This window comes from Lagenorhynchus albirostris, chromosome 10 (genome assembly GCF_949774975.1).
Source record: "Lagenorhynchus albirostris chromosome 10, mLagAlb1.1, whole genome shotgun sequence".
NCBI lineage: Eukaryota > Metazoa > Chordata > Mammalia > Artiodactyla > Delphinidae > Lagenorhynchus > Lagenorhynchus albirostris.
This window is the reverse complement of record NC_083104.1, coordinates 83962786-83987842: the sequence shown is the minus strand read 5'-3', so window position 1 is coordinate 83987842 and position 25057 is coordinate 83962786. Positions and strand designations below refer to the sequence as shown.

General features: G+C 36.8%; 1 protein-coding gene across 1 annotated transcript in view; it reads right to left on the bottom strand.

Moving 5' to 3' along the window:
• Nucleotides 1-25057, bottom strand: part of SLC17A1 (solute carrier family 17 member 1) — a 60808-nt gene that overhangs the window by 29470 nt on the left and 6281 nt on the right. The window contains exon 2 of the mRNA XM_060163945.1: nucleotides 6160-6332. Within this exon, the coding sequence (XP_060019928.1) occupies nucleotides 6160-6332 (173 nt within the window). The remainder of the gene's footprint in view (nucleotides 1-6159; nucleotides 6333-25057) is intronic.

Sequence of the window (25057 nt, the reverse complement as noted above, 5' to 3'; positions counted from 1 at the left end):
CAAAACAACATTTTCCCTCCACACACATGATCCCAGAGAGAAAAGCAGCAATTGAGAGAATATCAAATCATGAAGAGGAGTTCTCAGGCTGAACTATGGAAATAATTGAATGGGATAGTGAAGGAAAAAGACCATTTCTCTTCTTTTGCTTGGCTCTGATGTGGCATGTTTTGTTGTCTGTCTTGGGAGTGGTTTCCTGTCAATTCTTAGGCTAGGTGGTCTTGCATAAATTTGTTGCATTATTGAAGTTGATATAAGAAATTCTGAACATTGAACTTATACCTGGGGCTATGAGGAGGCTGTGCTATTCTTGGATCCACTGAACAGGGAGAAGCCTTAATTTTAGTAGGTGATGACAAGATAAAGCCTCTTTGGTTATGTGTATGATAGTCTGCTTCTCTGAACTTTCTCTGCACTTGCATAATTAGTTTTTATATTAAGAAATGAAGAGTTCTGTTAAATAAAGAATGAATGTTCTTAATGAAATTTTTGGCTGACTGAAATAGTGAAATAGGTAGGAGTCCATGTGTTTGTTCTCTCATCACTGTTACTTTCACCCTTCATCCCTTTTTTTTCCCCTCCCTTTCTCAAATCTCTGTCATCCTGTAGCTGTGGCCTCTGTATAGTGATGTCTCTTCCTGATAGAAAGGACTTTCATGAGAGATCTGGTAGGAGTACAACTCTGAGAATATTGAATAGTGAGAGGCATCCGTAGAGTAGCCAAGGGAGCATGGAAGCTCCAGATCTCTTCCATTGGTTGGAAGCTACTCAGAGGATGGAACAAGATGCTCTGCCATTTTTTTCTAAATCACAGGAATTTCGCCAAAGAAATCAATATTCACTCTTACCCACATCAGGTGCCAGCACACATTTGTTCAACTCTCCCTGTGCAGATTATTCAGAATATTGGGTTGTTTTTCTAATGGCATAAAGCCATCACTCTTCACAGCAGGATGTAAAAAAAAAGAAAAAATCCCACCATAGTTGAATTAAAACTGCTGAACTCATAAACTCCCCACACCAGAAGGATAAAACCTAAGTTGCATTAACTAGTTGTCATTAAACAAAGTGCTACATATATAAATGTTTAAATTATCCTATATAAATCTTAGGAATAAATATATATACATCTGTATGAGTCATATAAATGAGCAAGTAGATAATATCTACTTGTAAAATGGACTAAGGGTATCAATAGATAATTTATGAGAGAAAAATGGAAATGATCAATAAGTATAGATCACAGAAATATAAAAATGTGCACATTCATTAATAATAAAAAATTTAAAGTTATGGCAGAATTTCTATTGGATTAGTAAATTTTAAATAGAATAATTATACATATTCCTTGGCTGTTGTGGCAGAGGGAAGACTGATAGAGAATACTCCTCATTTATGCGTCACACTTTTTCTCATCTTCCTTCCTTTTCCTTTCTATACTCAGTGTCCCTTACTGCGGTCTCTGTGGTTCCTATTCGCTGTTTTCCTTGTTATTTTGTCTTCTTTCCTAAAATGTTCTGTCTCATTTTATCATAATCCTTTTCTGAGTTCTGTTAATTTCCTTTTTTCTTCCCCATTCATCTTCTGTCTGAACATAGACTGCTACCACCTGGCTATCTCTGCTTTGAGCTCCTGGATGTGCTGCACTGTAGTGTTCCTTCCATAGCTAGAGTTGCTTTCCTAGTTTTTAGGTTCATTTGTAATTTCAGGTTACATTTTAGATCTGCTTTGGGAAAATGATATCCTGGTGAGTTTCATACTTGAGAATAATTATGTGCTCTGTTTCTTCATCTAGTACCTTTGTAGAGTAGCAAACTGAAATCCTTTCCTGTGACTCATATTTGAAGATCAAATGTCCTGGATTATAGCAGCAGGTTCCACGGTGGGTGGGGGTGGGGGTGAATGTGCCAAAGAAATGTTTCAAGCTCCACAGCCTGAGCTGCCTCTTCTTTTGCTACAGCAAAGGAAATAAAATACAGCCTTTGTGAGTAGCCACCTCTCTTGCCTCTTCTTTTGCTACAGTGAAGGAAATGAAGTACAGCCTTTGTGAGTAGTCATCTCTCTAGAGTATGGGATTCTCGATATTTAAACCAAGGCAATGGAATACTACAAATATTTAAGAATTAAAGAAAAAAATTTTGAATAGGTTTTGACAGATTTTTTGAGGTACAATTGACAGAATAAATTGTATATTTAATCTTTGTCATAAAGTGTACAACTTGCTAAATTTTTAAATGTGTACACTCATGAAACCATCATCAGAATCAAGATGATGAACATATTATTCACCTCCAAAAGTTTTCTTACTCCTTGTAATTCCTCCCTTCTGCTCCTCCACTGCCAATGATCTGCTTTGTCATCATTTCCTAGAAGTTTTATATATAAATGGAGTCATACAGTATGTACTATTTCTTTTTATCTAGCTTAGTTGACTCAGCATAATAAGAGTGGCATCCATGTTGGCCTGTGTATCAATAGTTCATCCCTTTTTTTTTTTTTTGTGGTACGCGTACCTCTCACTGTTGTGGCCTCTCCCATTGCAGAGCACAGGCTCTGGACATGCAGGCTCAGTGGCCATGGCTCACGGGCCCAGCCGCTCCGTGGCATGTGGGATCCTCCCGGACCGGGGCACAAACCCGCGTCCCCTCCATCGGCAGGCGGACTCTCAACCACTGTGCCACCAGGGAAGCCCCCCATCCCTTTTTAGTACTAAGCAGTACTCCATTTTATGGACGGGACATAGTTTGTGCATTCATTCACCTACTGATGAACATGTTGGTTGTTTCCAATTTTTTGCTATTACAAATGAAGCTACAATGAGAATCTATATATACATCTCTATATGGACACATGCTTTCATTTCTCTTTAGTAGCAGTGGAATGGCTGGATCATACGGTAGCTATATGCTTAACTAAACTGGTTGTACCATTGTGAATTATCACCAGCAGTGTAGAAGACTTCCAGTTCCTCCACATTCTTACAACACTTATGTCCAATCTTTATAATTTTGGCCATTTGAATTGGTGTGTAGTCATATCGGGCCTTTCACTGTTGTGGCCTCTCCTGTTGAGGAGCACAGGCTCTGGATGCACAGGCTCAGTGGCCATGACTCACGGGTCTAGCTGTTCCACGGCATGTGGGATCTTCCCGGACCAGGGCATGAACCCGTGTCCCCTGCATCGGCAGGCAGAATCTCAACCACTGCGCCCCCAGGGAAGGCCCATGTATCATCTTTGATGAAGTGTCTATTCACATCTTTTCCCCATTTTTGTGCTGCGTTGTTGGTTTCATTTATTATTGAGTTTTGATAAACTTCCTTTACTAGATATGATTTTCAAAAATTTACCACTGTCTCTGGTTTGTCTTTTCAGTCTTTTAACAGTGTTTTTTTGAATTTTGGTGAAGTCCAATTTTTTTGTTTCTTCTTTTGTGAATCATGAAAAAAATCAGTAGTTCATATGTGTGTGAGTCTATTTCTGGACACTCTGTTCTATTTCAATGATTACTTTTCTGTCTTTATGCTAATAACACACTGTCTTGATAACTGTAGCTTTATAACAAAGTCTTAAAATCAGGTAGGTAGCGTTATTCCTGTAACTATTGATTTTTTGCCAAACTTAAAAGACAATTCAGTGGAGAAAGAATTCTTTTCAACAAATGATGCTAGAACAGTTGTATACACATATGTAAAAAAGGATCTTCAACACAACATATACAAAAATTGAAAAAATGAATATTTAAATGTAAAACCTGAAATTATAAAACTTCTAGAAGAAAACATAACAGATATTTTTACTTTGGGCTATGCAAAGATTTATTAGATATAAAGCCAGAAGAAGTTTCGGTAAAACCACCAGAAGTTCTTTATGCAGAAGGAAAATTATATAGTTCAGAAACTTGTATCTACATTTAAAAAAGAAGAGCATGAAGAAAGAATAAATGAAGGTGTAATTTATTTTATTTTGAATTGATGCAAAAGATACCTACTTGTTTAAAGCAATAATGTAATTCTGTATTGGGTATTTATAGCATATGGATAAGGGAAATGAATAGCAGCAGTGTCACAAAAGATGGGAGAGAAGAATTAAGAATACTCTGTTACAAAGTGCCTGCACTACACATGAAGCAGTAAAGTGTTATTTGATGGTGGATTTCTATTATTTAAAAATGTATATTGTAAACCCTAGGGAAACTATTAAAACAGTTTTTTTTAAGTATAAATGATACATCAAGAGAAGAAATAAAATTGAATCATATAGGGCATCCCTGGTGGCACAGTGGTTGAGAGTCCGCCCGCTGATGCAGGGGACATGGGTTCGTACCCTGGTCCGGGAAGATCCCACATGCTGCAGAGTGGCTGGGCCCGTGAGCCATGGCTGCTGAGCCTGTGTGACCAGAGCCTGTGCTCCACAATGGGAGAGGCCACAACAGTGAGAGGTCTGCGTATAACAACAACCAAAAAAAAAAAAAAAAATTGAATCATATAAAATGCTCAATTATACCAAGATAAGGCAAAAAAAAAGGAGTGGAAAAAAGAAACGTAACAAAGAACAGATGTAACAAATAGAAAACAGTTACCAATTTTATATTTGTCTTTTCTCCTTTTAGTTCTAGCAGTTTTAGCCTTCTGTATTTTGCTGCTTTGTTAGAGACATACATGTTTAGGATTGCTGTTAGAGACATACATGGTTAGGATTATTATGTCTCCTTGGAGAATTGACCCCTTTATCATCAGACAGTGCCCTCTTTGTCTCTGATAATCTTCCTTGATATAAATTCTGCTCTGTCTGAAATTAATATAGCTCCCTCAGTTTTTCTTTGCTTGAAAATGTCTTTATTCTCTTTGACTTTTGAGGTAATTTCATTGGATATAGAATTCTAGTTTGGCAGGTGTCTTTTTTTTTTCTTTCAATACTTTAAAGAGTTCATTTCTCTCTTCATGTTTGAGTGGTGTCTGATAAGAAGTCTTCCGTAATTCTTATCCTGTTCCTCTGTAGGTGATTCTTGCCTCTAGCTTCATTCAAGAAGTTCTCTTTGTCTTAGTTTTCTGCAATTTAAATATGTATGTCTGGGTGGTTGTTCTTGTTGCTGATGATTATTTTTCTTTTTAATATTTATCCTGTTTGGTGTTCTCTGAGCTTCTTGGATTTGTGGCTTGGTGTCTGCCATTAATTTCAAAAAGTTCTCAGCCATTAATTTTTCAAATATTTCTTCTTCTCATTTTTTCCTACTCTTCCTGGTGTTCTAGTCATGCATATGTTACAACTTTTGGTATTGTCCACAGTTCTGAGATGTTGTTTGTTTATTTATTTATTAAATTCTCTTTCATTTCAGATTGGGAAGTTCCTATTGACCTATATTCAAGTTCATTGATCCTTTCCTCAGCTGTGTTGAGATTACTTATAAGCCCATCAAGGCATTCTTTGTACCTGTTACAGTTGCCATGATTTCTACTATTTCATTTTTATGCTTTCTAATAATATCCATCTCTCTGCTAACACTACCTATGTGGTATTGTATGTTGTCATTTTTTTCCCATTAGCGCGCTTGACATATTAATTATAGTTATTTTAAATTCCCTGTCTAGGAATTCCTACATATGTGTCAAATCTGAGCCTGGTTCTGATGCTTATGTTAAAAAAAATCAGGGTGCAGTACACTTCATATAGTGTTATTTTTAATGTAAATAGGGGTGATAATAAGAAAATATTTTCTTATTTGCCTGTGTATTCATAAAGGGACATAGGAAGAGTATAGTGGAAAATATTTTTCCCACCTATTTTCATTTTTTTCTGTACTACATCTTCTGAAAGGTATCAACTCATTACCTTACATAGATGAAATTAATGAAACATGTAAATGTACTGTATGTTAAAAATGTAAATAAGAAAGAAAAAGTGTCTTGACTTCTACTTCTCATTTAAGATGCTTTCCTTTTCTCTCTTGTCCAAACTTCTCTTGCCCTTTACAAATACTGAGACATATTTTAGTTGTGGGACATATTTATTTAGGTTACTACTGGCAAGACAGATCAAGACTTGCACTTCTTTCTTTAATAGTTACTGTCATATCAATTATGATAACATTCAACCTCTCCACAAATTAGTTAGCAAGATAGGATTTTAAACTTATGACTGTCTATAATATTTTTGATATACCTTTATGTTATCCTGTGGCTCCTTTGTGGAGGTGTTGGACAAACCATGTGGCTCTGTGCTGTTCACCATGGCTATCATTGTGAGGCTCATACACACGCGCTGTGACATTACTATAACATTACAGAGGAGCAGTAAGAGAGCAATTCCATAACGAATGGAACAAAAATTTGGAACTGGAATGTAGAACAGAAAGTATCCATCATTAACACATCTGAGGTAAAAACATAATTTAACTTTAGGAAGTGCCACTTAGAAATTTGGACCCCTATATATTAATTAAAAATTTTATTGTACTAACTGGCTTTTGAGAATTCATGACACAATAAGAAGATGTGGGACTGATCTTATAATTTCATACCCCCTAAAATATAATCCCTAATAGAACATCCCAGAAAATTGAGCCAGTCCTTGAAGGACTTTGGCTCATGTCTATTTTAAAGGGACCATTTACAAATACCCTGAGTTACTCTTGGAAGTAAGTCCCCTGAACAACAAAAAAGACCTTCCCTCAAGTAAACTGCTTTATTCTCAAAACTTATATGATTAGTCTGGTTGAGAAAATCATATGTGCACATTGCAGAGAAAAACAGCACTTAAAAAAATGTAATGGATTTGAAGTAGTTTCAAGCTAGAGTAATCAGTGTAGTGTTGGTGAAAGGCCAAACAAATTCATCAATAGGAGAAAGTAGGGAGTCCAGAAAGAGGGGAGTATAAATAATCATATGCTTTTGAATAAATACACTAATGCAAATCAATGGAGGCAAGTACAGTCTTTTTAACGAATGGCACTTTCTCAAAAGAAATAAAAATATGTGTCTACAAAAGGCTTGTACTGAAATGTTTATAGCAGCTTTATTCAAAATAGCTGGATATTTGGAATGGATGAACATACCATAGTGAATTAATACAGTGGATATTACTCAGAAATACAAAGTAAGGAAACACTGATACACTCAACAATCTGGATGAATCTCAACAAAAATATGGTCAGCTGAAGAAGTTAGACACCAAAGAGTGCATATTATTTTTATGCATACTATTTCTATGAATTTCAAAAGTGGGCAAAATTAATTTATGTGTCTAGATATTACAATAACAATTACCTCTTGGTGAGGAGGACAAAAGGACATGAAGGGACTTTAATGTAGTGTTCTGTGAGTCTTGTTTGTAAGTTTATACATTTTTCAAAACACATCTAAGATTATCCAACAGCAACAACAACCACAACCACAACTGGCATTGGGAGAGGAAACAAAATGGCGGAGTAGAAGGACATGCTCTCACTCACTCTTGTGAGAACACCAGAATCACAACTAGTTGCTGGACAGTCATCGATAGCAAGACACTGGAACTCACCAAAAAAAAAAAAAAAAACCCCACATCCAAAGACAAAGGAGAAGCCACAATGAGATGGTAGGGGGGGCGCAATCACAGTAAAATCAAATCCAATAACTGCCGGGTGGGTGACTCACACACTGCAGAACACTTATACCACAGAAGTCCACCCACTGGAGTGAAGGTTCTGAGCCCCACATCAGGCTTCCCAACCTGGGGGTCCGGCAACGGGAGGAGGAATTCCTAGAGAATCAGACTTTGAAGGCTAGTGGGATTTGACTGCAGGACTTTGACAGGACTGCGGGAAACAGAGACTCCACTCTTGGAGGGCACACACAAAGTAGTGTGCACCTCAGGACCCTGGGGAAGTAGCAGTGACCCCAGGGAAGAATGAACCAGAGCTACCTGCTAGTGTTGGAGGGTTTCCTGCAGAAGCAGGGGGTGGCTGTGGCTCACCGTATGGGAAAAGGACACTGGCAGCAGAAGTTCTGGGAAGTACTCCTTGGCGCGAGCCCTGCCAGAGTCTGCCATTAGCCCCACCAAAGAGCCCAGGTAGGCTCCAGTGTTGGGTTGCCTCAGGCCAAACAATCAACAGGGAGAGAACAACAGGGAGAGAACCCAGCCCCACACATCAACAGTCAAGCATATTAAAGTTTTACTGAGCTCTGCCCACCAGAGCAACAACCAGCTCTAACCACCACAAGCCCCTCCCATCAGGAAACTTACACAAGCCTCTTAGATAGCCTCATCTACCAGAGGGCAGACAGCAGAAGCAAGAAGAACAACAATCCTGCAACCTGTGGAACAAAAACCTCATTCACAGAAAGATAGAGAAGATGAAATGGCAGAGGGCTATGTACCAGACGAAGGAACAAAATAAAACCCCAGAAACACAACTAAATGAAGTGGAGACAGGCAACCTTCCAGAAAAAGAATTCAGAATAATGACAGTGAAAATGATCCAGAATCTCAGAAAAAGAATGGAAGCAAAGATCGAGAAGACTCAAGAAATGTTTAACAAAGACCTGGAAGAATTAAAGAAGAAACAAACAGAGATGAACAATACAATAACTGAAAAGAAAACTACACTAGAAGAAATCAATAGCAGAATAACTGAGGCAGAAGAACGGATAAATGACGTGGAAGACAGAATGGTGGAATTCACTGCTGTGGAAGAGGATAAAGAAAAAAGAATAAAAAGAAATGAAGACAGCCTAAGAGACCACTGGGACAACAATAAACGCAACAACATTCTCATTATAGGGGTACCAGAAGGAGAAGAGAGAGAGAAAGGACCAGAGAAAATATTTGAAGAGATTATAGTCAAAAACTTCCCTAACATGGGAAAGGAAATAGCTACTGAAGTCCAGGAAGCACAGCGAGTCCCATACCAGATAAAGCCAAGGAGAAACACGTCAAGACACACAGTAATCAAATTGGCAAAAATTAAAGGCAAAGAAAAATGATTGAAAGCAGCAAGGGAAAAGCAACAAATAACATACAAGGGAACTCCCACAAGGTTAACAGCTGATTACTCAGCAGAAAATTTACAAGCCAGAAGGGAGTGGCATGGTATACTTAAAGTAATGAAAAGAAGAAGCTACAACCAAGATTACTCTACTCGGCAAGGATCTCATTGAGATTCAATGGAGAAATCAAAAGCTTTACAGACAAGCAAAAGCTAAGAGAATTCAGCACCACCAAACCAGCTCTACAACAAATGCTAAAAGAACTTAAGTGGGAAACACAAGAGAAGAAAAGGACCTACAAAAACAAACCCAAAACAATTAAGAAAATGGTCATAGGATATACATATCAATAATTACCTCAAAGGTGAATGGATTAAATGCTCCAAACAAAAGACACAGGCTTGCTGAATGGACATAAAAGAAGACCCATATATAAGCTGTCTAAAAGAAACCCACTTCAGACCTAAGGGACACATACAGACTGAAAGTGAGGGGATGGAAAAAGATCTTCCATGCAAATGGAAATCAAAAGAAAGCTGGAGTAGCAATACTCATATCAGATAAAATAGACTATAAAATAAAGAATGTTACAAGAGGAAAGGAAGGACACTACATAGTGATCAAGGGATCAGTCCAAGCAGACGATATGACTATTATAAATATATATGCACCCAACATAGGAGGACCTCAATACATAAGGCAGATACTAACAGCTCTAAAAGAGGAATTTGACAGTAACACAATAATACTGGGGGACTTTAACACCTTACACCAATGGACAGATCATCCAAAATGAAAATAAATAAGGAAACAGAAGCTTTAAATGACACAATAGACCAGATAGATTTAATTGATATTGATAGGACATTCCATCCAAAAACTGCAGATTACACTTTCTTCTCAAGTGCGCATGGAACATTCTCCAGGATAGATCACATCTTGGGTCATAAATCAAGCCTCAGTAAATTTAAGAAAACTGAAATCATATCAAGCATCTTTTCTGACCACAGCGCTATGAGATTAGAAATCAATTACAGGGAAAAAAACACAACCACGTGGAGGCTAAACAATACGTTACTAAATAACCAACAGATCACTGAAGAAATCAAAGAGGAAATCAAAAAATACCTAGAGAAAAATGACAATGAAAACATGACGCTCCAAAACCTATGGGATGTGGCAAAAGCAGTTCTAAGAGGGAAGTTTACAGCTATACAAGCCTACCTCAAGAAACAAGAAGAATCTCAAATAAACAATCTAACCTTCCACCTAAAGGAACTAGAGAAAGAAGAACAAACAAAACCCAAAGTTAGCAGAAGGAAAGAAATCATAAAGATCAGAGCAGAAATAAATGAAATAGAAACAAAGGAAACAATAGCAAAGATCAATAAAACTAAAAGCTGGTTCTTTGAGAAGATAAACAAAACTGACAAACCTTTAGCCAGAGTCATCAAGAGGGAGAGGACTCAAATCAATAAAATTAGAAACGAAAAAGGAGAAGTTACAACAGACACCGCAGAAATACAAAGCATCCTAAGAGACTACTACAAGGAACTCTATGCCAGTAAAATGGACAACCTGGAAGAAATGAACAAATTCTTAGAAAGGTATTACCTTCCAAGACTGAACCAGGAAGAAATAGAAAATATGAACAGACCAATCACAAATGAAATTGAAACTGTGATTAAAAATCTTCCAACAAACAGAATTCCAGTACCAGATGGCTTCACAGGTGAATTCTATCAAACATTTAGAGAAGAGGTAACACCCATCCTTCTCAAACTCTTCTAAAAAATTGCAAAGGGAGGAACACTCCCAAACTCATTCTACGAGGCCACCATCACCCTGATACCAAAACCAGACAAAGATACTACAAAAAAAGAAAATTACAGGCCAATATCACTGATGAGATGAATATAGATGCAAAAATCCTCAACAAAATACAAGAAAACAGAATCCAACAACACATTACACCAGAAAGTGGGCATAGAAGGAAGCTACCTCAACATAATAAAGTCCATATATGACAAACACACAGCAAACATCATTCTCAGTGGTGAAAAACTGAAAGCATTTCCTCTAAGATCAGGAAAAAGACAAGGATGTGCACTGTTGCCACCCTTATTCAACATAGTTTTAGAAGTCCTAGCCAGGCAATTAGATATTAAAAATAAATAAAAGGAATACAAATTGGAAAAGAAGTAAAACTGACACTGTTTGCAGATGACAGGATATCTATACATAGATAATCCTAAAGATGCCACCAGAAAACTACTAGAGCTAATCAATGAATTTGGTGAACTTGCAAGATACAAAATTAATGCACAGAAATCTCTTGCATTCCTATACACTAACATAGAAAGATCAGAAAGTGAAATTAAGAAAACAATCCCGGGCTTCCCTGGTGGCACAGTGGTTGAGAATCTGCCTGCTGATGCGGGGGACACGGGTTCGTGCCCCGGTCCGGGAGGGTCCCACGTGCTGCGGAGCGGCTGGGCCTGTGAGCCATGGCCGCTGGCCTGTGCGTCCGGAGCCTGTGCTCCGCAGCAGGAGAGGCCACAGCAGTGAGAGGCCCACGTACCGCAAAAAAAAAAAAAAAAGAAAAAACAAAAAACAATCCCATTCACCACTGCAACAAAAAGGATAAAATACCTAGGAAAAAACCTACCTAAGGAGGTAAAAGACCTGTACTCTGAAAACTATACGACACTGATGAAAGAAATCAGATAACAGAAACAGATGGAGAGATATACCATGTTCTTGCATTGGAAGAATCAATATTGTGAAAATGATTATACTACCCAAAGCAATCTAAAGGTTCAACACAATCCTTATCAAAGTACCAATGGCATTTTTTTTTTTTTTTTACAGAACTAGAGCAAAAAATCTTAAAATTTGTATGAAGACACAAAAGACCCTGAATAGCCAAAGCAATCCTGCGGGGAAAAAACGGAGCTGGAGGAATCAGACTCCCTGACTTCAGACTACACTACAAAGCTACAGTAATCGAGACAATATGGTACTGGCACAAAAACAGAAATATAGATTAATGGAACAGGATAGAAAGCCTAGAGATAAATCCATGCACCTATGTTCAACTAATCTATGATAAAGGAGGCAAGGATATACAATGGAGAAAAGACAGTTTCTTCAGTAAGTGGTGCTGGGAAAACTGGACAGCCAAATATAAAAGAATGAAATTAGAATACTCCGTAACACCGTACACAAAAATAAACTCAAAATGGATTAAAGACCTAAATGTAAGACTGGACACTATAAAATTAGAGGAAAACATGGGAAGAACACTCTTTGACATAAATCACAGCAAGATCTTTTTTGATCCACCTCCTAGAGTAATGGAAATAAAAACAAAAATAAACAAGTGGGACCTAATGAAACTAAAAGCTACTGTACAGCAAAGGAAACTAGAAACAGGACAAAAAGACAACCCTCAGAATGGGAGAAAATACTTGCAAACAAATCAACAGACAAAGGATTAACCTCCAAAATATATAAACAGCTCATGCAGCTCAATATTAAAAAAAAACCCAGTCAAAAAATGGGCAGAAGACCTTAATAGACATTCCTCCAAAGAAGACATACCGATGACCAAGAGGCACATGAAAAGCTGCTCAACATCACTAATTATTGGAGAAATGCAAATCAAAACTACAATGAGGTATCACCTCACACCAGTCAGAATGGCCATTAACAAAAACTCTACAAACAAAAAATAAATGCTGGAGAGGGTGTGCAGAAAAGGGAACCCTCTTGCACTGTCGGTGGGAATGTAAATGATACAGACACTATGGAGAACAGTATGGAGGTTCTTTAAAAAACTAAAAATAGAATTACCATATGACCCAACAATCCCACTACTGGGTATATACCCAGAGAAAACCACAATTCAAAAAGACACATGCACCCCAATGTTCACCACAGCACTATTTACAATAGTCAGGTCATGGAAGCAACCTAAATGCCCACTGACAGACAGATGGATAAAGAAGATGTGTTACATATATACAATGGAATATTACTCAGTCATAAAAAGGAATGAAATTTGGTCATTTATAGAGACGTGGATGGACCTAGACACTGTCATACAGAGTGAAGTCAGAAAGAGAATAACAAATATCGTATATTAACACATATATGTGGAATCTAGAAAAATGGTACAGATGGACTGGTTTGCAAGGAAGAAATAGAGACAAAGATGTAGAGAACAAATGTATGGACACAAGGAGGGAACATGGAAGGTGGGGTGGTGGTGGTGGTGGGATGAATTGGGAGATTGGGATTGACATTTATACACTAATATGTATAAAACAGATAACTAATAAGAACCTGCTGTATTAAAAAAATAAAATTAAATTAAAAAATATTAAAATTAAATTACAGAAAAGAAGAAAAAAACTACTGTATGATCCAGCAATTCCATTTCTGGGTACTTATTCAAGGAAAATGAAAACACTAACTTGAAAATGTATCTATACCCCCATGTATATTGCAGCATTGTTTACAATAACCAAGATATGGAAACAACCTAAGTATCTACTGATGGATGAATAGATAAAGAAAATGTGGTTATTTATATGATGGAAGATTATTAAGCCTTAAAAAAGAATAAAATTCTTTTAATTGAAGTATAGTTGATTTATAATATTATTTTAGTTTCAGGTATACATCACAGTAATTCAATATTTTAAAATTATACTCCTTTTAAAGTTTTTACAAAACAATGGCTATACTTCCTTGTACTGTACAATATATCCTTGTTGCTTATTTTATACATGGTAGTTTGTATCTCTTAATCTCCTAACACTATCTGGCCCCTTCCCCCCTTCCTTCTTCCCATTGGGTAACCACCAGTTTGTTCTCTATATCTGTGAGTCTGTTTCTGTTTTGTTATATTCATTAATTTGTTTTATTCTTTAGATTCTATATATAAGTGGTAATATAGAATATTTGTCTTTGACTTATTTCACTAAGCATAATACCCTTTAGGTCCATCCATGTTGTTACAAATGGCAGAATTTGAGTTTTTAATGGATGAATAATATTCCATTGTACATATATACTACATCTTCTTTATCCATTCATCTGTTGATGGGCACTTAGTTTGCCTCCATATCTTTGTGATTGTAAATAACGCTGCTATAAACATTGGGTACATGTATCTTTTTGAATTAGTGTTTTTATTTAAAAAGAATGAAATCTTGCCATTTGGGACAACATGGATGGACCTCAAGGACATTAACACTAAGTTAAATAGGTCAGACAGAGAAAGACAAATACTGTATGATCTCTTTTATATGTGGAATCTTAAAAAAAAAGAAATCAAGCTCGTATATACAGAGAACAGATTAGTGGTTGCCAGCGGTGAGGGGGGTGGTACAAAAAATGGGTTAAGGAAGTACAAAATAAGAAAGGACAGAAGGAGGGAAGAAAGGAAGGAAGAAAGAAAAATATCTGTAGGAAATTATGTGGTTTAATGTCTAAGTTATAAATATGTTCCAGAAAAGTTTGTGCCAATTAGATTTCTAGAAATAAAATTATAACTTAAGTAGAATTTTTTATTGTGGGTTGAACTTGTTATAACTCAAATAACTGTTATGGGATGTGTGGTAAGCAGAATAATGGCCCCACACACACCAAAAAACATTTGTGTAGAGAGAGAAACTACGATGACATGTCAGATTGGCATAGATCCAAAAGGACATTTGTTGGCCAGCCTGAAAGAAAAGAGGAGTGAACCTACATTGTTACAACCCGATGAAGGTTATATTTTTAAATTGTCTGTGGTTGGTATAAAGAAATGAATTTGACTTTTAAATATTGATGTTATATCCAGCTAGCTTTCCTGTGCAAAAAAATTTCACAAACATGATGGCTTAAAACAACACATATTTATTAGCTCATAGTTCTGTAGGTCAGAAGTTTTAGCATGATGTGGTTGGATATTCCACTCCTGGTCTCAAAGGCCAATAGCAAGGGATCAGCCAACATGGGTTCTAAGGAAGGATCTATTTCCAAGCTCATTCAGGCTATTGGAAGAATTCAGTTTTCCATGGTTGTAGTACAAAAGTTGCCATTTTCCTGCTGGCTGTCAGCTAAGAGCTGCTAGTTTTAAGAGGCTGTGTACATTCCTTCTCACATGGCCCACTCCATCCCCAAAGCCAGCAGGGTAGAATCTCTCTTTTTTAAATTTTTTTATTTTACTACTCAGTCTTTGAAATCTGATAGGCATTTTACACTAACAGCACATCTTTTTTTTTTAAACATCTTTATTGGGGTATAATTGCTTTACAATGGTGTGTTAGTTTCTGCTTTATAACAAAGGGAATCAGTTATACATATACATATGTTCCCACATCTCTTCCCTCTTGCGTCTCCCTCCCTCCCACCCTCCCTATCCCACCCCTCCAGGCGGTCACAAAGCACCGAGCTGATCTCCCTGTGCTATGCAGCTGCTTCCCACTAGCTATCTACCTTATGTTTGTTAGTGTATATACGTCCATGCCTCTCTCTCGTTTTGTCACAGCTCACCCTTCCCCTCCCCATATCCTCAAGTCCGTTCTCCAGTAGGTCTGTGTCTTTATTCCTGTCTTACCCCTAGGTTCTTCATGACATTATTGTTTTAATTCCATATATATGTGTTAGCATACAGTATTTGTCTTTCTCTTTCTGACTTACTTCACTCTGTATGACAGACTCTAGGTCTATCCACCTCATTACGAATAGCTCAATTTCGTTTCTTTTTATGGCTGAGTAATATTCCATTGTATATATGTGCCACATCTTCTTTATCCATTCATCCGATGATGGGCACTTAGGTTGTTTCCATCTCTGGGCTATTGTAAATCTCTCTTATATTGAATCCCTCTCATGTTTTAAACCTCTCTAACTGCTCTCTGACCTCTAGACCCAGAGTTAAAGAGCTCTCATGATTAGATCTGTCCTACCTGGATAATTTCCCTATTTTAAGATCAGCTGATTAGGGACCATGATTAGATCTGAAAAATCCCTTCAAGTAGCACCTAGGTTAGTGTTTGCTTCAAAAGCTGGAGGAAGGTGTATGTATACCAGGATCTTGTGGGCAGGCTTAGATTTCTACCTACTTCAGTTCACCATCTGGTCCCAGAAGATCCATGTTCATCCCTTATGCAAAACATACCCCATTCCCAAGGTTCCTAAAGGTCTCATCTCATTATAGCATCAACTCAAGTCCAAAGCCTCATCAAAATCTCATGAGCTCAAATTTCCAAAATCTCATGATCCAAATCATCTAAAACAGGTGTGGATGAGGCTTCTAAAAGTAAACCACCCTCGGTGCAGTAACTATCTGTGGACTTGTGAAACTAAGGACACAAGTTACATGCCCCCAAAACTTCCACTGTACAGTGGTGGGACAGGCACAGAATAACTGATACAGACATTCTAGTTCCAAAGGGTAAAAATGGAGAGTAAAAAGGAGTCATTGATCCATAAGAGTTTTGAAGTTCAGCTAGACAAATGTTGGATCTTTCTCAAGGCCTGGGGATAATCCCTGTGGCTCTTGGCTCTGTCCTCTGAGCTCTCTGCTTTGTCCTTTGCACTTTGGTTCCACCCAAGAATGCAAAGGGGCCATCTTAGAGTTCTGTCCATTACATATTCCTAGTTACCTAATAGTGTTCATTGGGAATGAATGTTAATTTCATAAAGATATTTTTTGTATATCTATTGAGATCATCATACAGTTTTTCTCTTTAATTTGTGTTGAATGACAGTTATCTACTTTCCTAGGTTAAGCTGGACTTAGTGTTCATGATTTTTAAAAATGTTTTCATAAATTCTTCAATTTGTTTTGCTAATATTTTATTAGGATTTTTGTATCTTTTTAACGTACTGTTAATTTTGCTTTTATATATTTGAGGCTATTTTATTTAGTTGCATAAATATTTTTTCAGTAATCTCACTGAATTGAATTTTATATCATCCATTTTTGAAGAATTGTTTGAAACAACAGTAAAAGATTTTAAACGAATTAGATAAATCAATAATTAGTTAAATAAATTATAATATATTCATACCAAATTCATATGCAACTCTAAAAAATGATGAGGAAGCTCTTTAGGTACAAATGTGGGTTACTATTTAGATATATTAAGTGAAAAGAGAAACATTAGTGCCCGGAAAATAAGTTTTCTGGACTGATTCCCTTTGTAAACAGATAAGAATATGAGATAAAATATATTTAAAATAACATTTCATTGAAAGTGTGGATGATCTGGCAGGAAAGATGAGATATTCAGGCCAAAGATTTTGTGAAGACAGTCTTCAGGGCATAAACTGATCATTGAAGGAAGATTTTACACTGAAGACATTTGATCTCAGGGGTTTTTCTGGATTCCCAGGGAATGGGGACAACAGGAGTCAGACACCAAAGCCCCGGCAGTGGGAAGGTCTAGTAAGAGACCCCCTTCCCTAAACGTTTAGATGCCAAAGACTTACTGAGGCAGTGAAGGGTAAATACACTGCCTCCTAACTTTCCAGGGAGACAGGCAAAAATTTTTGCCCTGTTTGAACCTTGGAACTGAGCAGAAGGAAGAAAAGAATGCCTCAGAAATTTAATCATTACCGAACCCTTCCTTTCATTTTAAACTCACTGGCCTTGGGTCATCTGAAAAACATCTCAAACCACGCATGTACACACATACACCAAGATGACTTGCTCCAAAGCTTTCTAAACAACCTAATCCTCACCATGTATGGAGGAGGGCTTGTCATGGTCACTTAGGGGTGCACTTTTGTGTTTTGTTTTCCTCTACGTTGCTCCAGGAAGAACATGCTTTACTTCTAAATAAGTCTTGAATTAAAGAAATCATAGGAAATTAGAAAATAATATAGAAAAGGAATATATATATGTGTATATTTATGTGTAATATATATATGTGTATAATTGAGTCACTTTGCTGTACAGCAGAAATCAGCACAACATTGTAAATCAACTACACTTCAATAAAAAATTTAAAAATCTAAAAATCAAACCATTGTAAAGCAATTATACTCCAATAAAGATGTAAAAAAAAAAAATCACAAGGGGTGTTCTAAAGTGCTTGGGACCGAGTAACGGTAAGACACTACATGTCAAACTCATGGAAAGTTAGAGCAAATTGTACACTCCTAAACATATTTATCAGAAAAGAAGAGAGAACTCAAAGACTTGGAAAATGAACAAAGGGACAAACCCAAAGAACCTAAAAGGGAGGATATGTTAAGCATAAAGGCAGGAATCAATTATATATATATATGTATATATGCTTATGTCTTATACATGTTTCTATCTTTTATATGTTCATGTATAAATTTGAATATAGATTCAAATTCAAAGGAACAATATAAAAATATCAAAATTGATACAAGAAATATAAAATTTAATAGCCCACTAACATTTATATAAATTGAAAGAGTATGTAATCTGTTGCCCACCCTCTCTTCTAGAATTTTGTCCACTATGACATGGACCTAACACTAATCTGATAGCAGTAATTCCTTATTGTTTTTCCCCTGCCCTGCGTGAGATAAACAGTTAGTCTAAAAAAATATTCTGTAAATATCCACCTGTTGATATACAAGGGTGCAGTGACTCAAGAACATTCATCCTGCCTCACTTGCATCCATGGATCTGTCTCTTTCTCCTTGAGATAAAACCTCTTTCTGATATTCTGCACCAAGTGATAAACTGACAAGTGTATAAGAATCAAAATAACAAAGTGTAAACAATCTAGATACAAGGATTTTTTTATTTAGGGTTTTTCTAATGGAAAACCATAGCAGGACTCTTTTTTTTTTCTTTCACCTCCTTTCCTGAACATTTCTAAGACCCCATACATACTTTTATGGACAAAAGCCTCTCACATGGAATCTATGGTGTCATATTTGAGAAGGAGAAAACCTATGTGACAAAACAGAGAATAATTTCTACCTTTCCTGGGAGGGACCTGGTTATCCATTTATATAAGGGTGTTCCGGTTGCTTCTCTTCTTGCTGAAGGGTTTGTTCTCTATCCACTGCAAGTGCAAAACACACTGATGTCAGCATAACTCAGGGAGGAACTGAGCAAAATCCACCTACACTCCTCTCTGATTTAAAACATTAATCCAAGGGAAATTTGCTTTGTCATACCAGTACCCCTTTCAACTCTATCACGTTCTTGCTTTCACATTTCATTTTTATGATATATTTGTTGATTACTAAATATAGAGAAAATCTGAAAACTATAGAAAACAAACAGATCCTGCCAAACTATAATTCTAAATCCAGTGAAGATATACCTCAAAAGTGAAAAAGAAGTAAAACTGTCACTGTTTGCAGATGACATGATACTATACATAGAGAATCCTAAAGCTGCTACCAGAAAACTACTAGAGATAATCAGTGAATTTGGTAAAGCAGCAGGATACAAAATTAATGCACAGAAATCTCTTGCATTCCTATACACTAATGATGAAAATCTGAAAGTGAAATTAAGAAAACACTCCCATTTACCACTGCAATAAAATACCTAGGAATAAACCTACCTAGGGAGACGGAAGACCTGTATGCATAAAACTATAAGAGACTGATGAAAGAAATTAAAGATGATACAAACAGATGGAGAGATATACCATGTTCTTGGATTGGAAGAATCAACACTGTGAAAATGACTATACTACCCAAAGCAATCTACAGATTCAATGCAATCCCTATCAAACTACCAATGGCATTTTTCACAGAACTAGAACAAAATATTTCACAATTTGTATGGAAACAAAAGACCCTGAATAGCCAAAGCAATCTTGAGAAAGAAAAACGGAGCTCGAGGAATCAGGCTTCCAGACTTCAGACTATACTACAAAGCTACAGTAATCAAGAGAATATGGTACTGGCACAGAAACAAATATAGATCAATGGAACAGGATAGAAAGCCCAGAGATAAACCCACGCATATATGGTCACCTTATCTTGGATAAAGGAGGCAAGAATATACAGTGGAGAAAAGACAGCCTCTTCAATAAGTGGTGCTGGGAAAACTGGACAGCCACATGTAAAAGAATGAAATTAGAACACTCCCTAACACCATACACAAAAATAAACTCAAAATGGATTAAAGATCTAGATATAAGGCCAGATACTATAAAACTCTTAGAGGAAAACATAGGCAGAACATTCTATGACAAATCACAGCAAGATCCTTTTTGACCCACCTCCTAGAGGAATGGAAATAAAAACAAAAATAAACAAATGGGACCTAATGAAACTTCAAAGCTTTTGCATAGCAAAGGAAACTGTAAACAAGACAAAAGATAACCTCAGAAGGGAGAAAATATTTTCAAATGAAGCAACTGACAAAGGATTAATCTCCAAAATTTACAAGCAGAACATGCAGCTCAATATCAAAAAAACAAACAACTCAATCCAAAAATGGACAGAAGACCTAAATAGACATTTCTCCAAAGAAGATATACAGATTGCCAACAAACACATGAAAGGATGCTCAACATCACTAATCATTAGAGAAATGCAAATCAAAACTGCAGTGAGGTATCACATCACAGTGGTCAGAATGGCCATCATCAAAAAATCTACAAACAATCAATGCTGGAGAGACTATGGAGAAAAGGGAACCCTGTTGCACTGTTGGTGGGAATGTAAATTGATATAGCCACTATGGAGAACAGTATGGAGGTTCCTTAAAAAACTAAAAATAGAACTACCATATGACCTAGCAATCCCACTACTGGGCATAAACCCTGAGAAAACCATAATTCAAAAAGAGTCATGTATCACAATGTTCATTGCAGCACTATTTACAATAGCCAGGACATGGAAGCAACCTAAGTGTCCATCAACAGATGAATGGATAAAGAAGATGTGGCACATATATACAATGGAATATTACTCAGCCATAAAAAGAAATGCAGTTGAATTATTTGTAGTGAGGTAGATGGACCTAGAGTCTGTCATACAGAGTGAAGTAAGTCAGAAAGAGAAAAACAAATACCGTATGCTAACACATATATGTAAGGAAATTAAGAAAAAAAAAGGTCATGAAGAATCTAGGGGCAAGACGGGAATAAAGACACAGACCTACTAGAGAATGGACTTGAGGATATGGGGAGGGGGAAGGGTAAGTTGTGACAAAGTGAGAGAGTGGCATGGACATATATACACTACCAAACATAAAATAGATAGCTAGTGGGAAGCAGTCACATAGCACAGGGAGATCAGTTCAGTGCTTTGTGACCACCTAGAGGGGTGGGATAGGGAGGTTGGGACAGAGGGAGATGCAAGCGGGAAGAGATATGGGAACATATGTATATGTACAGCTGATTCACTTTGTTATAACGCAGAAACTAACACACCATTGTAAGGCAATTATACTCCAATAAAGATGTTTAAAAAAAGAAGAAGATGTGGCACATATATACAATGGAATATTACTCAGCCATAAAAAGAAATGAAATTGAATTATTTGTAGTGAGGTGGATGGACTTAGAGTCTGTCATACAGAGTGAAGTAAGTCAGAAAGAGAAAAAAAATACCGTCTGCTAACACATATATATGGAATCTAAAATTAAAAAAAAAAGGTTCTGAAAAAAGGAAGATCAGCTCTGTGCTGTGTGACCACCTAGAGGGGTGGGATAGGGAGGTTGGGAGGGAGACGCAAGAGGGAGGGGATATGGGGATATATGTATACATATAGCTGATTCACTTTGTCATACAGCAGAAACTAACACAACACTGTAAAGCAATTATACTCCAATAAAGATGTTGAAAAAAAAAAAGAAACTTGAGCTACATGCAAGAATGTGAATGAATTTTTTTTAAAAAAGTGAAAGAGAAATAAAGACTAAGAAACACAAAAAACCTGAGGGAATTTATTGCCAGGAAACCTACACTGCAGGGAATATGAAAAGAAGTTTTTCAGACAGAAGGAGATTGCTAAAGGTCAGAAACTTGGATGTACAAAAAGAAAGGAAAGATGTCAGAAAAGGAATTAAAGGTAAAATAAATTCCTTTATTTTTCTTATATCTTCATAGAGTTAAAGATCTGCTTTTTAATAGCACCCTTATAAGGAGAGGCAAATCATTCTCCCTACTACCTTGGACAAAAGGACTCCTGCTGCCAGGTCTGCCTTTGTTGGTAGGAAGCTCAGAAAAGTGGGTGAATCAAACAAAAGAGTTTTGACCATATCAGCATATGTGACAGCAGATGCTCAAAAGACACTTAAAATTCCTAAGATTGGATTTGCAAAGTGTATTTAAATGAGCAGTTTGTCAACTACCATTATTACACATTGGAATGTCTGGCTGCTGTATTTTTCAGTACACACACACACCACCACCACCATCACATACATCATGAACACACATGTACTCTCCAGCACATACACACCACTCACAAATACACAAGCACCATCCACCACAACACACACTTCTCTTTCCTTGTCTATCCACATAACTGTCCAGCTCACATTCATCCCTACAAATTTTTTTTCTTTCCCTTGTGAAAAACTTGCGAAAATACATATTTTCCCCCCAGATTTCCCCAGATTGCTAAATACCTTTGATCAGATCTCTAACAAAGGAGCCCTCCTGATTAATCCTCCTGGGGAATTAATTGTAAATTTCATTTAATGAATAGTAGATAAGCATATAGTCACTAACCTGATTCAGGACAGAAAAGCGATTCCTTCGTCCCCTGTGCAGACTTTCCTCTCAACTTTTAAAAATACTGAATTACAGGATTTGCTAATTTCAGCCATTTAAATTCTTCATATCTTTTGATCTCCCTAGGTCAAAGCTGAAAACTTAATTTTTAACTTCACTTACATTCTTGCCTTGAATCTTCAGGGGAGGAGTGCAAGTCTTAAAGTCATCCAATGGACCAGAAACCTCCTAGAAATTTGCCAATAATTTCATGACCATGACAGACAGACACCACCAGACTCTGTCCCTACCAGGAAGTAGAACCTGCCTGCCCCATAAGAATTTCCGGGATTTTTCTATTGAGGATGGTTCTGTGTGTACAGAACTATTTTGACAGGCATGCTATGGCTTTCTAAATGCCTTATAAATGACCTATTGGCTTTTTCCCCCTTCTTCCCTCCCTCCTTTCCATCCTTCCTTCTTCCCTCCTTTCCCTTCTGCCTCTCCTCTCTTTTCCTCTTCCCTTCCTCTCCCTCCGTCTCATCCCTCCTCCCCCCACACTCCTTTTGTCATCTCTTCCAAAGGTCACATCTGTTTAATATTCAAGCTACTCAGAATGAGGTACATTTTATTGAGTTGTGTCCTCTGAAGAGTATGAATTCCCTTGTGGCTTCTCCTGCATTGACTGTAAGTTCTGCTGGTTCAGCCTCCTATCTATAGCAGTACTTGGGAGCATTTTACCTTGGAACCCCTTGAAGGCAAACTACTGAGCAGATAGGGACATCTAAACCCTTAAATAAAAAATTTTGCAGTATAGTTTCTTACATACTTAAGCATTTAAATTTTTTTTAGTGTGCTTTTAAAGAGCCCAATAAATGTTTGGCACATAGAAGATGCTCTATAAATTAAACAAGTTATTTTCTCTCTCAAGAAATGTTGAAACAGAAGTAGAGTCACAGATGTAGAAAACAAATTTATGGTTGCCAGGGGGTAAGGGGGTGAGGGATAAATTGGGAGACTGGGATTGACCTATACTCGCTACTATATATAACATAGATATCTAATAAGGACCTACTGTATAGCACGGGGAACTCTACTCAATACTCTGTAATGAACTGTATGGGAAAAGAATCTAAAAAAAGTGGATATATGTATATGTATAACTGATTCACTTTGTTGTACACCTGAAAATAACACAACATTGTAAATCAACTAGACTCCAATAAGAAGTTTTTTAAAATGTTGAAAACCTTAACCCATTTGCCCAAGAGACTTTGATGTCTTGTCATATACAGCTGGATTTTGTTTTCTTTTTCTGAAGCCTAGGTTCTGCTGATTTTCATCTGGCTATTCCAGGATGTTTGTGCTGTTTGTCCTGTCTGACACGAAGGCTGGCAACTTCTGACATTTTCTGGGAAGGGGCCCTTTTATTGATTGAAAGTCCCAGGTCAGCAGCTGTTTAATGTCCACGTTTTAAGCAAACAACCTTCCTATCTGGTGTCAATATCCCCAGTTCTAGGTACTGATTACCCAGGAGGGAACCATCATTCTATTTGCTGGCCCCAAAGCTTTACACTGCTCTGTCATACCCTTTGAAATTACTTCTGGATTCCACATCTGGATTCTGTGTTTTCCTTATTAAGTTTTTAAGTTTAACGTTTTATTATGGAAAGTTTCAAACATAAAAAAAAAAAGTAGACCAGTCTAATATAACCATGTACCCCTTAACCAGTTTCCACAATTTTCAATAATTGGCCATTCGAGTTTCCATATACCCAAAGGTTGTTTTCTGTATATCATGTCATTACTCCTGCAAAAAGTACAGCATGACCACATAGTTCATTAGGACTTTTGAAAATGTAACATGCCATCAGCATATCTAATAAATAAACAATAACTCCTTAATATCATCTAATATCCAGTCATTATGAAAATTTTCCTAATTGCTTCAGGGTTATCCATTTATACTTGATTTATTTAAATGAAGATCCAAACAAGATATGACATATGACACTTAATTGTTATGGCTCTCGGCTCTCTTTAATTTCCTAACAATTCCTCCCCCTCTTTTCTACTTGCTGTTATTTAAAACAACAATAATACAAGAGTCATTTGCAGAATGACCCTCATAATTGATTTGGCTAATTGCTTCCTGTGTCATTTGATATATTTCTTTATCCCCTTACATCCTGGGAACTACTAAGTATATAGAGAGACTTGGTTAGATTCAGGACATGAATACTTCGTAGGGGTGCTGGATGCTTTCACCATAGCAGGTTGTCTCACTTTTAGTAAGACTGATCAGGGGGTTTGGATATTCTCTGACGTATCCACTAATAAAGTACTTAACCTTCCACCTGTGATTTTAGCTGTTGTTAATGTTACCTAGAACTGTTATTTCATTAGAAGTTGCAAAATGG